Below are 14,189 nucleotides of genomic sequence, written 5' to 3'. Positions count from 1 at the left end.
ACTTTCTAAGTTTCTCTCATTTTCTTCTGAAAACTCTAGAAGGTATATTATACTTGCATGGCCAGTGACACGTATGCTTTATACTTGCCTCTACTGAGGATCCTATGTATCAGAAATGTCTTTATTATGGTATTAGTTGCAACGGTCCCTTTATTATATATACATGCTTTATACAAAAGAGCTCTCAGCTTGAGAGTACTTATGAAGAGGGAAGTGACACTGAGCATGAGTATGATGTATGTATACATGACAAAGGATAAAAGAAAATAAATAATATTTTATTTTTATTATTTTCCTTTCTTTTGTTTGGATGAAAGGAAAATAAAAGAAATAAAAATAAAAATAAAATTATTTTTCATTATTTGGAAAGGGTTAAAAATATGGAGATAAAAGAAAGTTATGATAAATTTACGATTTAACCTCATATATTTTAAGAAGAAACTTAAATATAAAAAATAATTTTGTAATTTTATTATGAAAAACTACTTTTTCGTACATTTTATTTTATTTTTTTTTCAATTTAAAGAGAAAATAATAAAAAAATTATAACATTTATTTTCTTTCCTCTCTTTATTTTTCACGTTTTTCTAAACAAAAAAAGTGTTAATCTCTTTTTTTTTTTTTTTCGAGTTATTTTCTCTTTCCTTATTTTTCACACATCCAAACAAGGCGGCAAGGAAACTTCAACTTAAAAATGCACGGGCAAGAAACCAACCAATCGTTACGGTTGACGAAGTCTTAAATCAACGATCCAGAAACTTCCATTTAAAACGCACGAAGCCAACCAATGTTGACGAAATGTTAAATCAATGACCCAGATACACCGACCATACCAGAAGAACATTCTAGAGCCAAGGCACAAAAAGCCTATATATACCAGGACCTCTGCCAAGCGATTCAGACTATCCTTGTGCAAGGGGGAAAAGAAACCCTATTTCGCTTGCATTCTATTATACGTTCTATTCTTTTCAAAACATTGTTATTTTCGTGATCTGTGAGGATGACCGGCAAAGGAGAGGGACCAGCGATCGGAATCGATCTGGGTACTACTTACTCTTGCGTGGGTGTTTGGCAACATGATAGAGTGGAGATCATAGCTAATGATCAAGGCAACAGAACGACGCCGTCTTATGTTGCCTTTACCGATTCCGAGCGCTTGATCGGCGATGCTGCCAAGAACCAGGTCGCGATGAACCCCATCAACACCGTCTTTGGTTAGTATTTATAAACTGAGGACTATAATTTAGAATTTTTTTTTATATAGTTTATTTGTTTTATTTTTTAAATTTGTGATTAAATTGGTTTTCACTCAAATCCAAAGGTTTTGAATTCGAATGACTAACACTGTGGGATCTCATGGATGAGATCTGAATCTGAACTTTAGAGGATGGAGCAGATCTTGGATCTGCAATCCTCTGGTGAAAAGAAAAAGACCTGTATTAGTATTGTACTCTTGCTTTTGTCTGATTTGTGAAGCAGAGGAGATTAGTTGGCAATGGGTGTAGCTAATCAAGTTTCATATTTTAGTCTGATGTTGTATCTTGCTCGTTTTCATTGCCATTGCATTGGTTTTGTATGTTGGTTTGTGTTTATTAATTGGGAATCGTATATTGCAGATGCAAAGCGGTTGATTGGTAGGAGATTTAGCGATGCCACGGTTCAGAGTGACGCCAAACTCTGGCCGTTCAAGGTTATTTCTGGACCTGGTGATAAGCCTATGATTGTTGTCACCTACAAGGGTGAGGAAAAGCAGTTTGCTGCTGAGGAAATCTCTTCCATGGTCCTTATTAAAATGCGTGAGATTGCTGAGGCTTACCTTGGCAACACTGTGAAGAATGCCGTGGTCACTGTCCCTGCCTACTTCAATGATTCTCAGAGGCAGGCCACAAAGGATGCTGGTGTCATTGCAGGTCTCAACGTCATGCGTATCATCAATGAGCCCACTGCTGCTGCAATTGCTTATGGCCTTGATAAAAAGGCATCAAGTGTAGGTGAGAAGAATGTCTTGATTTTTGATTTGGGTGGTGGCACTTTTGATGTGTCATTGCTCACAATTGAAGAGGGTATCTTCGAGGTCAAGGCTACAGCTGGAGACACCCATCTCGGAGGTGAGGATTTTGACAACAGAATGGTGAACCACTTCGTTCAGGAATTTAAGAGGAAGAACAAGAAAGACATCAGTGGAAATCCTAGAGCTCTTAGGAGGTTGAGGACAGCTTGTGAGAGGGCAAAGAGAACCCTTTCATCTACTGCACAGACGACTATTGAGATTGATTCTTTGTACGAGGGTATTGATTTCTACTCAACGATCACTCGTGCCAGATTCGAGGAGCTTAATATGGATCTTTTCAGGAAGTGCATGGAGCCTGTGGAGAAGTGTTTGAGAGATGCTAAGATGGATAAGAGCAGTGTACATGATGTTGTACTTGTTGGTGGCTCTACTAGGATTCCAAAGGTGCAGCAGCTGTTGCAAGATTTCTTCAACGGAAAAGAGCTTTGCAAGAGTATCAATCCTGATGAAGCCGTTGCTTATGGTGCTGCTGTCCAGGCTGCAATCTTGAGTGGTGAAGGCAATGAGAAGGTGCAGGATCTGCTTCTCTTGGATGTCACTCCGCTGTCCCAGGGTCTGGAAACTGCTGGTGGTGTCATGACTGTTCTGATCCCAAGGAACACTACAATTCCAACCAAGAAGGAGCAAGTTTTCTCTACCTACGCAGACAATCAACCTGGTGTGTTGATCCAGGTTTATGAGGGCGAGAGAACAAGAACTAGAGACAACAACTTGCTGGGCAAATTTGAGCTCTCAGGCATTCCTCCTGCACCAAGGGGTGTTCCACAAATCACTGTGTGCTTTGATATTGATGCCAATGGTATCTTAAACGTTTCTGCAGAGGATAAGACCACTGGCCAGAAGAACAAGATTACCATCACTAACGATAAGGGAAGGTTGTCCAAGGAAGAAATTGAGAAAATGGTTCAGGAGGCTGAAAAGTACAAATCTGAAGATGAGGAGCACAAGAAGAAGGTCGAGGCAAAGAATGCCTTGGAGAATTATGCCTACAACATGAGGAACACTGTTAAGGATGAAAAGATCAGTTCGAAGTTGGATGCTTCTGACAAGAAGAAGATTGAGGATGCCATTGAACAAACCATTCATTGGCTAGACAGCAATCAGCTGGCAGAGGCGGATGAATTTGAGGACAAGATGAAAGAGCTTGAAAGTCTCTGCAATCCCATAATTGCCAAGATGTATCAAGGTGCTGATGCTGGCATGGGTGGAGGCATGGATGATGATGCTCCTCCGGCAGGTGGCAGTGGTGCAGGTCCCAAAATTGAGGAAGTTGATTAAGCATTGTGGGTGATCTTTTAAAGCAATGGTGATGAAAATTCATATTGCCTTTCTGTTGGCAATGATTTTGTTGTGTTTGTTTCTGTTGTTAAGTAGTATGGTAGACATTGTCTTCTTATCCTTAGTAGATTTATATATTGGCTGAATGCCATTTACGGGACAAATTTCGCTGATGCTATATTAGTAGCTTCTTGCTTTGTTGAAACAACAACATCCGCTGCATATTTTTTTTCCCAACATGCTTTTGTGTTATGCTAGACGTTCTAATGTTTCATTGCTTAATATCAAGTAATAAACCATCAAAAGTAGTTGTTTTAGTATGTTTTAGGTCATAATTTTAAAAATTATTTATCACGTGTAAAATGTCTTTGCTTACGGCCGAGTGATTTGAATTGCTCTAGCCCGGTCAGTCTCCTCTCCTTTCGCCACCCTCTATAGCTCCTTTTCTCCCTTTCTTTGATCCCCATTTTCAAGTATGAGGTCCGGTGAACTTGTGGAATGCGTGTGTGTGTATTCTTTGTTATAAAATGTGGTTTACAATTTGTATTTTGGTGTTTTTATTGGATATATGGTTGATTTGATTACCCGCATCTATGGTGTTTGTGTTCCCTTTTTTTTTATAATTTTATTTAAAATAAAACGTCCAGATTCTTGCCTTTCGGCCGGTGGTTTGTTTTCTAGGTTAAAAGTTATTGGATTTTGAAAGTAAAACAAATGCAATCCTACAAAAAATCTTTATCTTTGGAAGAGTTTCTCGACACAAATGATTGTGAATTGTCTCTTAAAGTGTCAATTGAAGCTGCTAAATCAATGCTTTTGGGGCTTTTTAATATCTAAGTAGAAGGAGTAAATTTGAATTCAAGGATCAAATGCTTTCAGAACATTGTAAGCTATCAAAACAAAAGTTTAAAGTTTTCTCATTTAAATATTTCGTTATGTTTCTTTTTCAAAAAAAACTTTCAAGAAAAAAAAGTAAAATTTAATCTTTAAATAAGACATAATTAAGAGGGGGTGATTATAAAAAAAGAAATTATTATTATTTATCAATAAAAATACATTTTATTAATTAATTTATTTTTTATAAAAATAAATTAATTAAAATATAATTTTTATTATATTTCAAATATAAATTATAAAACACTAAAATTAAAAATTTTAAAAAAAAAAGGGCTTGAGCATGTGAGAAGTTAATAGGCCAACAAATGTCAAGCTAAAGTTAGAAATCAGAAATTCCGTGTAGACTCACAGATCCTCTCTCAATTTTGTCTCGCTAAGGTAACAGCCATAGGCCATGGGTACATCTGCAGAAGAACCTCCATCACCACCACCACCGTTAGAGTGGGACCAATCTTCATCCGACGGAGAAGAACCATCACCATCAACGTCGATATCATTCGACAGGGACCGCCACGTGGCTTACCTGGAGATGATGTACCAGATGCTACCCAGCTATTACCAATCGCAAGAGATCAATCGCCTCACTCTCGCCTACTTCACCATTTCCGGCCTGGACATCCTCGGTGCTCTCGATCGAGTAAGCTACTGAACCCAAAATCTTAAATTACTGTCTTGAGGTCCTGTTTGCTTCCTGGGAAATTAGGAAAATGAGAAGAATTTCACTTGCAGATCTTTGATTGTTTATTGCATAAGATTTGAACTTTTGTTGATTATTTCAGTATATTTAAGAATTTGGGACTCTAAATTGGTAACTGGATAGGTTTTAAGATTGAAAGTTTGATGTGGATTTGGATTATCTTCCAAGTATGAGTGATAGTGTTAAAAAGTAAAGGCATCAGTATGGTTATTTTGAAGTTACTTTGAGCCAAATGATTTTTAAAATGCAAGAAAAAGTTGAACAATTTGGGGAAAAAGAATTTGACTTTTCAGTTGAGTGGTTATGCCAAATTTCTTAAACCATTGAATGACTTTTGAAGCCAAATTTAATATATTCCTTGTAGTTGAGGTTTATTTGATGTGTAAAACATAAAATATATTATTTATTTGGACTTGAGAGCATTTAACCATGGATTTAGAGATGGAAAGTTTGAAACTTTCTTCCTGCCTCGAGTATAATTTAATTGTCTTCATTGTAGGCATTACTTATTTTTGCTCGATGTCTTCCATTTAAATTTAATACTCTGGACTCCAAAATTGATAAAGTGCTTTTTGCGTGATGTCTTTTAGGTAGATAAAGATGCTGTGGCTAGTTGGGTTTTATCCTTTCAAGCTCACCCTGGGGATAAAAATCAATTGAACAATGGTATGAACTTGATTAGTTAGCTGCTATATGATTTTATAAGGTTTGCTTACCATATTTGCCATAATGCCAAATTCTAAAATTAGCGCATCTGTACTATTGGAAAAAAAAGGTGAAAAAAAAAAAGAATGATCAGCTATTTTTTTTGTTGCAGGACAATTCTATGGGTTCCAAGGTTCTCGATCTTCCCAATTCCCCTTGGGCTGTGATGGGGTATTATAGAGAGCTATTCCATGATTTTTTGCTTGTGCTTGGCAGCTTGCACTGAGCAGTTCATTTATTTTTTTGCTTGGAAGCTTGCAGCTGCTTGCCTATTTACTAGTTGCTATTGCACCAGCCATAACTTTTTCATTTGATCTGCCTCTAGGTTTTGATTCACAATCTTAGTCATCTGGCTAGCACATATTGTGCACTAGCTACACTAAAGACTGTCGGCTATAATTTGTCAAATGTTGACTCCAAATCAATATTGACATCAATGAGAAACTTGCAACAACCTGATGGCAGGTATACTTTATAGTTCTTCTTGGATCTCCATTTCTTTCTTGGAATTTGACTTTTTTTAATTTTCAATACTATTATTCTCCACTTTAATATAGAGGCTTTGTTTTTCTAGCAGGAATCTGAACTGTTGTTAACCTTCTATTTTTATTTGCAGTTTTCTTCCCATCCATATTGGGGCAGAGACAGATCTTCGTTTCGTATACTGTGCTGGTAAGAAAAGAAAATGTTATGCATGTTCATGAATATACTTGAATGATTTAATAGTGATACAGCTAATTGATGTATCAGCGGCTATCTGTTTTATGTTGGGGGACTGGAATGGCATGGATAGGGAGAAAGCCAAGGAATACATCATAAAATGCCAAGTAATTTTTTTTTCTGATCTCTTTATTTAGCCATATTTCTGTGGTAATATATTTTAAATTGAGTCATTGATGATTCTTATGGTAGATTTCTTTTCTTTTTTTTTTTTTTTTGAGTGTATTGCATATTACTTATGTTAAAATGAAACTGTCTTTCAGTCATATGATGGTGGCTTTGGGATGGTTCCTGGCTCAGAATCTCATGGTGAGTCAAAAAAATGTTGTATGGTTGTATGCATTCTTTCAAATTTTGGGCATCAAGAGCAGTATAAGTCAGTTTTAACCAGGAGTGTTTGGTTCCAGTTTAGTTTGGGATTTGCCTAGGAACCGGAACTGAATCGGAATTTTGAAATTTTGGTACGGTTCCGGTTCGGTTCTTAATTGTTTCGGTTTCAGTTCGGTACAATTCTTCGGTTTTGGTTCGGTTCAGTACGATTCCAGTTTCGTTCTCGATTTTTAAAATAATTTTATATAATTATTTTCTTAAAAAGTCATACTTGAATTAACATTTAAGTTTGAATTGAGTTATTAATGCATAATATATCATATAATATATCTTTTAGCTATACCTAAATTATATAATCTTTAATTATAACATGCATATATAACTTAAGATTAAATATATTATGCAATATAATAGTATATCATATAATATACATTTTAATTATTTATTAATCATATAATATTTAACTATAAGATAAAAATATAATTGAGAATTAATATATATATATATATATATATTAATATAAGATAACAGTATATTTGTAATTAAGAATGATAAGGTAATTTAATGTCTTTATAACTAAAATTATTAAGAAAATATAGAAAAATGAAATGTAATATTAAGTTATATTTAGTTCATAATTATATATAATTATATTGAAAGTATATAATACATCTAAAAAAAACATAGAAAAGCATATATATATATATATATATATATATATAAATTTGATTCTCGGTTCGATTTCGGTACGGTTCTTAGTGAAAAACCATAACTGAACCAAAGTATCAAAATAAATTTGGTTCAGTAAGGTTCCTGTCGGTTCGGTACGGTTCTTCGGTTTGGTTTAGTTCGGTTTAATTCTCCCAAGAACTATGCACAGCCCTTGTTTTAACTGATGTTATCTTATAATAATTCTCTGCCTTCAATTTTTCTTCTAATATCTAATTATACTCCTGCGGGTGTTATATGGAGATTATTTTATTGTTTTATTGTTATGATTTTAATATAATAATTAGTGAAAATTTCACATAAATTGTTTTTCTTTTTATGTTCTCTGATTTTGTGAGCTTAATTCTTCTAATGTTATTTACCAACAATATTCATCTTAGCGGACAGGTGGTGGAACTTACTGTGCAGTTGCATCACTACGATTGATGGGTTTTATGGAAGATGACATTCTGTCTACAAGTGGAGCATCTTCCGTCATAGACCTTCCATTGTTGCTGGAATGGTGCTTGCAGGTTTATTTTTCTTCATTTGATTTTTGGAATCATTTCGTAACATTGGTGACAGATTTCATAGCTACAGCTTTTATAATTATAAAACAACGGATTGAACTGATATGAAGGACATTAAGAGCTAAAAGAACCACCCAATGAAATGTTAATCAAATCATAGCCTCCATTGCACGCAATATAATCTTTTCAAGGTTTTCCTATTGCACGCAATATAATCTTTTCAAGGTTTTCCTTCTGTCCCACTTGTTTTTTTCTCTGCTTCAGAGACAAGCAGCTGATGGTGGTTTTCAAGGTAGACCAAACAAACCTAGTGACACATGTTATGCATTTTGGTAAGTCCCCAACTTGAGAAATGCCATGCTATAAGTTGCAGTTCTTCCGTGCCTTCAAAATGGCATCACACTTGTGCAGGGTTGGAGCAGTTTTGAGGATTTTAGGAGGCTATAAATTGATTGATGGGAAAGCTTTACGTGAATTTTTGATAACTTGCCAATCCAAGGTGCTGATCTTTGTTTCCCAAATTTCAGCACTTGCTTGTAGTTGAGACCTTTAGCCACTGAAAACTAAAGGTCTCTATAGCTTATTATTTACTAAGCATATTCATAAGAATGGGCCTTTCCTTCATACTTTAGAAAATAGGAACCACACCAGTGCTGTTAAAAGCTTTCCTCCTTTTACTGACATTGACAGTTCCAATAATGGGATGATTTGTGACCTTTAGCCTCTGAAAATGGCGGAATGGGTTTATGAGAAAGAACTAATGAAAAACAGAACCAGAAAGTGCAGTGCTATGCTTAAAATGTCTGAACTGCCATGACTTGCAGATAAATGTATGTTATAGGAATTGCATCATACTTTCCTGTCATGTATAGGAGGACTAGATGTAGAAATAATAAATAATAGTAGTGTGGGTAATAAGAATAGAATTGGTTAGAGTTGTCCACTAGTATGTTAGAGGGAAAAGTTGTTAGGGCAGTTACTGAGGTTGCAACAGTTATAGGGGCAGGAATTTGAGTATAAAGGTAGATGGAGAAGCTCTTTGTAAGGCATTCCAGAACTAATATGAATTCATAATACTTCTTTTCTCCTATTCCTCCTTCCCTTTTTTTCTCTATTCCCTCTCCAATTTCTATTCTTTTCTGTGATTAAAAACCTGGTTACATGACATTTCCTTGAAAAATATTCCATTGGCAAATAATATGACTATCTAATTCTTGTTTGCTTATATTTTTTTGCACAGTATGGTGGTTTTGGTAAATTTCCAGGTGAGCTGCCCGATATATACCATTCCTACTATGGATGCACAGCATTTAGTCTTTTGGAAGAACCTGGCCTTAATTCACTCTCCTTTGAATTGGGAATAACAGATGTTGCTGCCTTGGGAATCTGACTTGATTTTCTTCTTCTTTCTAAGGTTTTGCAATGCCATCTAATTTATTCTTGCACAGCAAATGTAATTTTTTTTTCCACTGCAATTATATCCCATGTAGGGTATACGTGTAACAATAAAACACAGAGTGGAATTGTTGTGACTTGCTATGAATAATAAAACACAGAGTGGTCTATTGCAGGTTAAATGTATTGGCTCCCCACCCCTCATCTGCTCTGTGTTATCAAAGATGGTTTCATGCTACACTGCTCAATATTAACCAGCTTTTTGGTAATGACATTTACCGACTTCCTGATGTTGGTCACAGTACAGAGTGGATGTTTGTGAAGTCTTATATCATTATAGTGATTCGTACTAAATATGTTGACCTTAAGCTGGGGGCTTATTGAACATAATGACTTTTTAAGTGATTTGCAATGAATTTTTGGCTTTTGGAAAGGTGAAAAATATTTGAGTTTGGATCCCATATTCACTGTTTTAGCAGATTTCTTAGTCATGGTTCCTGCACACACACCTGATTCTCCTACTTCGGGCTGGTAGATTTTCTCAAGTCTTGCTAAACTGGTTCTTCTTATGACAGATCAAGCTAATCATGTTGAATGAAGCTTGATTCATTTGCTTAAACACAGTTATACTGGTAAGAGTCAAATATGTGAATATTAATTTTAAAAGCCTCATGTACGTGCTTATGATTCAAGCATGTACGTTCCAACGTTAAATACATAAGGAGCAGAGAAAATGTAATGCCTGCAATGATTCTACAAGCTGGGTTGTCTTTCAGCCTACCCCTATGAAACGTTTTCACAGGCAATTTAACCTGTTTGTTGTTTACGAAAAAGCCCGAAGATACATCTCACCATCACAAGTCACTACCCCTTTTTCCAATTTTGTCACTTTCATGGATTGTATTAGTACCCTCCCCTTCTCTTTAGCTGCAGATTGTCAAAACCCTAATCCACTTAGGGTGATGAGATTGTTGAACAGACGGTCAGGATCATTTTCCAGCAAAAATGTTTGGTGGGGTGTGCACGATTACCACGCAACAGAAGAGTACAAGATTAGGACACGGCAATAATGTAAATTTAAGCGTGGAGAGAAAACGAAACAAAGCATTAAAAAAAAAAAAGTTGCTTTGGTCTTGAAAGAAATTTTTTTTACAGTGCTTCCGTGGATTAAAAACAGTAGCAGTACTATCACTTACCAGTCACCAGAATGATTACATATAGAAGACAGCTCAGTGAGACCTAGAGATTGAATAAAACAAGTAACCCCACTAGTCCACCACTTGAACTTGCCCACCTTTCACCATTATATTGCAGAAATCGTTGTCTACCCCTCCACGTGAAAAATTTTGACATGACATTACACTAGGGTTTTGCTGGATTATCCTTTCAACACCATCCCCAAACACCCCAGTAGATAATACAAAAAAGGGGAAAATCTTAAATCAAAGCTAATATCTAATATTATTGAAAGTAAAAAAGAGAAGAGGGAAACAAGTCCTGATTTCATTTTAATTAATCATGAAACATAAGCACTAATAGAAGATGGGACTTTTCTTGGCTGCTGATGTGAATATTGAAGGTGAAGAAGCAAGAGGAAGTACCTGTGAAGTGCTTGAATGGTATTGTGGAGGGTGGTGATGTTGATGCTTAAGCTCTCTTTCTTCGTTCTTATCAACAATGATGGAAATAAAAGATCCATCTTCTTCATCTTTCTGAAACTTTGATGAAGCAGCCTTTTTCACATAATCTTGAGCAAACTCATCATTCTTCTGGACCTTTTTATCTGCTTCTTCTATTAGTTTTCTTCTGTGTAGTTTCTCTTCTGCATCCTGCAAGAACTTGAATTTTGGAGGTGGAGATGACCTCATCTTGTTAAACTCTGCATCTGCTGCTGATTCAAAATGATGGTTGAATCTACTTTGGTTGTAGCCAGTGTTCATAGGAGTAAGAGGAGGTGTGAAAAATGATGGAGAAGCAATAGGAGTTAGATATGGAGTCTCCATATTGAGAAGCAAGTCACTCAAGCTCCTACTTCTTGACCCTTTTGCACTCTTGTTATCACCTCTAGACTTTCCATCTTCTGACTCTAAATCCTCCTTCGTTTCTTCAATAATTGTGAATAGAAATCTTGGTGGACCTGAGAGACTATTTAACCTCATGAGCTCTGTATCCATAGGATCATCACCGAAGGGTTTGAGCAGTAAATCTTCACTTGTATTATGAAGCTGAGAATCTTGCTCATGATGGACAAGGGTATCTGTGATTCTTACTGAAGAACATAGTTCTTGAGAGTGCCTTAAAGAAGATGGCCTTTTTAAACAGAACGTGTAAAAAAGCTCTCTTGCTGGGTTACCATACTCATCTCCAATCTCTCTGTTGGTAAATCTTCTCTTCCACCATAGCAAGTAGTAAAGCTCAGCAACAAGAGCCAGTAGCAGGCAACCAAAAACGATACTCAAACCAAGTCCTACACTACTAACAGATTTCATCTTTTGTCACCTAATCACATCAGTAGTGCTTAAAATGCTAAAAACTATATATCAAAGCTAGCAACAAACCAACAAAGTTACCATAAATAACTTGAAAATCACTCTCAGGAACTGCAAGAAAAGCCAAGAAAAAGAGGGACAAGCTTACTGATAGATTCTGACTAGTAACAGTCATGCTGCCATTTGCCAAGCCCAAGAACATAGATCCTAAACTTCGACCGCAACTCAAAGAAACATCAAATTCACTGCTTCTTTTTAGCAAATGGTTTGCAAACATAAACATTCCAACTTTATCTGCCAATAACAAAGCTCAGAAACAGAAACATGTATCCATGCCCTTCAGCTAATGCCTATCCAAAAAGCTCTCCGAAAATCACATTCTCAAACCATGAAGCATGATTATAAAAAGGCTTTTCCTACCATAAGCCCACATGATACTTAGCCACATACTGTGGATAATTAGATAGTTTTGGCCTATTAACAAATATCATTTTAGCTAAAACCCACAAAGCTATCACATAAAAGAACATTAACAGCAATAAAAATCACTGAGTTTGCTAAACCCACACAAAAAAACAGGGAGCTTCTAGGCTCTAGCAAATAAAACATATACCAAGGGATTGAGGAGGCAAAAGGGTCGGCAAATTTTCTCACCTTTATGGTTTGACAGGTCACATTCTTCAAGGGACATTCACATGGGATCACAAATAAAAGGAAATTGATGTGTCACTGTTCTGTATTTCTCCTCACTTACACTATTGCCCCTTGGAACCCAAAAGCTCGTGCTTTAGGAACGTCAGGCACTCGATAAACTAGCTATTTCTGCGGGCAACTTGGGACAAATTTTTGGGCTGACATTTAGCAAAATTTCGTCAACTTTGATAATGATTCTGCTATATAATATTCAATTTCCAGCTTATTTAATATTTAATATTTAATTAATTAAAATTCATTTACTTAATTTTTTTAAAATTATTTTTATAATAAAAATTTTTTTATTGTATAATTTATTAATTATTATTGACTCATTAAATTTTTATTGGATTAAAAATAATTATGTTATACAATCAACTATCCTAATAAGTTTGAATCCAAAACTTCAAATTAATCCTAACTTTGACCAAATATTTTACTTTATTACCCTTACTTAATTTTATAATTTCATTATATAATTTTATTGTATTTTTTTATATTTATATTAAAAAAATTATTTTCTTGTGATAATTTAAATAAATTATTTATATTAATTTTAAAAATTAAAAATCATTTTTACTAATTTTATTAGAAAATTATCTATAAAATATTTGTTTATTTAATTTAAAATTATATTATATTATAATATGATTGAAGTATATTTTTATAATGTTATAATAAAAAATTGAGTTAATATAATTTATTATTTGAAAAAATAATTTAATACCTTTTTCAGTTATTTTAATGATAAATGTATTTATAAATTTTTTTTATTAAATGTGTCAACTAATTATCAGTCACTTATAAACACTTTAACCAAACAAATAACTCTTAAAATTTTAATTTCTTATAAGCTCAAAATAGTTTATAAACACTAAATATGTAACAACCCAATTTTTCAAATAAATATATTTTTATTATTTTTCTTTTATTGAGCTAATAATTTATTAATATTTTATTCATGACTTTAAATTAATATTGTACAATGATAATTTTTATTAAATGGGTATTATTTTTACATGTATTATTATTTTTTTATCATTATTATTATTTATTTATATGACTAGTTTTAAACATCCATATTAAATGTTTAATAAAATATTATTTTATATTATTAACAATTGATTTAGTGGTCATTAAATTAATTATTATTATTGACATTGTTATTATTATCAATTTAAATATATTAAAGAAAGATTAGGTACCTATGTGAACAAACAAGAAAAGTTTAAGGATTTCAATAAAATTAAAAGTTAAAAAAAAAAACTCAGAAAATTAAAAAACGCAGCAGCACGCCCCATTCCCCTTCCTTTTTCTCATCTGCCGCGTCACTCCTTCCCTTCACTTTCTCCCTCTCGTTTTCTAACGGCCCACCAACACCGGTAGCGGTGGGACTCCCCATCGCAGACGATGTCGAGCGTGGCGACTGCGGCCAGTGGCAAGGAGGAAGAGAGAGAGAAGAAAGGGAAGGAAAAGAAGAGAGAGGGAGAGAAATCCAGGTCATTTTTCGGCCGATTCTGGCCACCAACGACAGTGATCTAAGCTGCCATCAACTCCTCATGAGCCCAACTCCATTTTTCGACCAGTCGTGCCTGGAATGATAAAGTTTCCAGTGAGGAACGAAGAGAGAGAAAAAAGAAAGAGAAAGTGACGGTAGTGAGCTTTCCAGCCATTTT

General features: G+C 34.6%; 3 protein-coding genes across 6 annotated transcripts; 2 read left to right on the top strand and 1 right to left on the bottom strand.

The window, feature by feature from the left end:
- The first annotated feature begins 896 nt into the window (after positions 1–896).
- Positions 897–3,513, top strand: LOC110635649 (heat shock cognate 70 kDa protein 2). Its single transcript, XM_021785072.2, has 2 exons — positions 897–1,214; positions 1,617–3,513. Exons 1-2 carry the CDS (start codon positions 1,001–1,003, stop codon positions 3,347–3,349), a joined length of 1,947 nt encoding a protein of 648 aa, XP_021640764.1. The 5' UTR covers positions 897–1,000; the 3' UTR covers positions 3,350–3,513.
- A 1,000-nt stretch (positions 3,514–4,513) lies between these two features.
- Positions 4,514–9,792, top strand: LOC110635640 (geranylgeranyl transferase type-1 subunit beta). Of its 2 annotated transcripts, XM_058133578.1 has the most exons (12): positions 4,514–4,883; positions 5,534–5,609; positions 5,761–5,819; positions 5,974–6,113; positions 6,265–6,320; positions 6,399–6,475; positions 6,632–6,677; positions 7,815–7,939; positions 8,201–8,268; positions 8,348–8,435; positions 9,177–9,350; positions 9,508–9,792. In XM_058133578.1, exons 1-11 carry the CDS (start codon positions 4,641–4,643, stop codon positions 9,324–9,326), a joined length of 1,128 nt encoding a protein of 375 aa, XP_057989561.1. In that variant the 5' UTR covers positions 4,514–4,640; the 3' UTR covers positions 9,327–9,350; positions 9,508–9,792. The 2 variants fall into 2 exon arrangements, with proteins under 2 accessions (XP_057989561.1, XP_057989560.1); XM_058133577.1 differs by having other exon boundaries at positions 4,515–4,883; positions 9,177–9,513.
- LOC110666953 (uncharacterized) lies at positions 4,802–12,520 on the bottom strand. 3 transcript variants are annotated; one of them, XM_058133580.1, is made up of 2 exons: positions 10,933–12,520; positions 4,802–4,937 (listed from the first exon to the last, which is right to left on the bottom strand). In XM_058133580.1, the coding sequence occupies exons 1-2, from the start codon at positions 11,818–11,820 to the stop codon at positions 4,911–4,913; spliced, it is 915 nt and encodes a 304-aa protein (XP_057989563.1). In that variant the 5' UTR covers positions 11,821–12,520; the 3' UTR covers positions 4,802–4,910. The 3 variants fall into 3 exon arrangements, with proteins under 3 accessions (XP_057989563.1, XP_021683331.1, XP_057989562.1); XM_021827639.2 differs by lacking the exon at positions 4,802–4,937 and adding an exon at positions 9,976–10,284; XM_058133579.1 differs by lacking the exon at positions 4,802–4,937 and adding an exon at positions 9,976–10,276.
- Between the last annotated feature and the right edge of the window lie 1,669 nt (positions 12,521–14,189).

Source organism: Hevea brasiliensis, chromosome 14 (genome assembly GCF_030052815.1).
Source record: "Hevea brasiliensis isolate MT/VB/25A 57/8 chromosome 14, ASM3005281v1, whole genome shotgun sequence".
Taxonomy (NCBI): domain Eukaryota; kingdom Viridiplantae; phylum Streptophyta; class Magnoliopsida; order Malpighiales; family Euphorbiaceae; genus Hevea; species Hevea brasiliensis.
The sequence above is the reverse complement of the archived record's forward strand: the minus strand, read 5'-3'. Positions and strand labels throughout refer to the sequence as shown.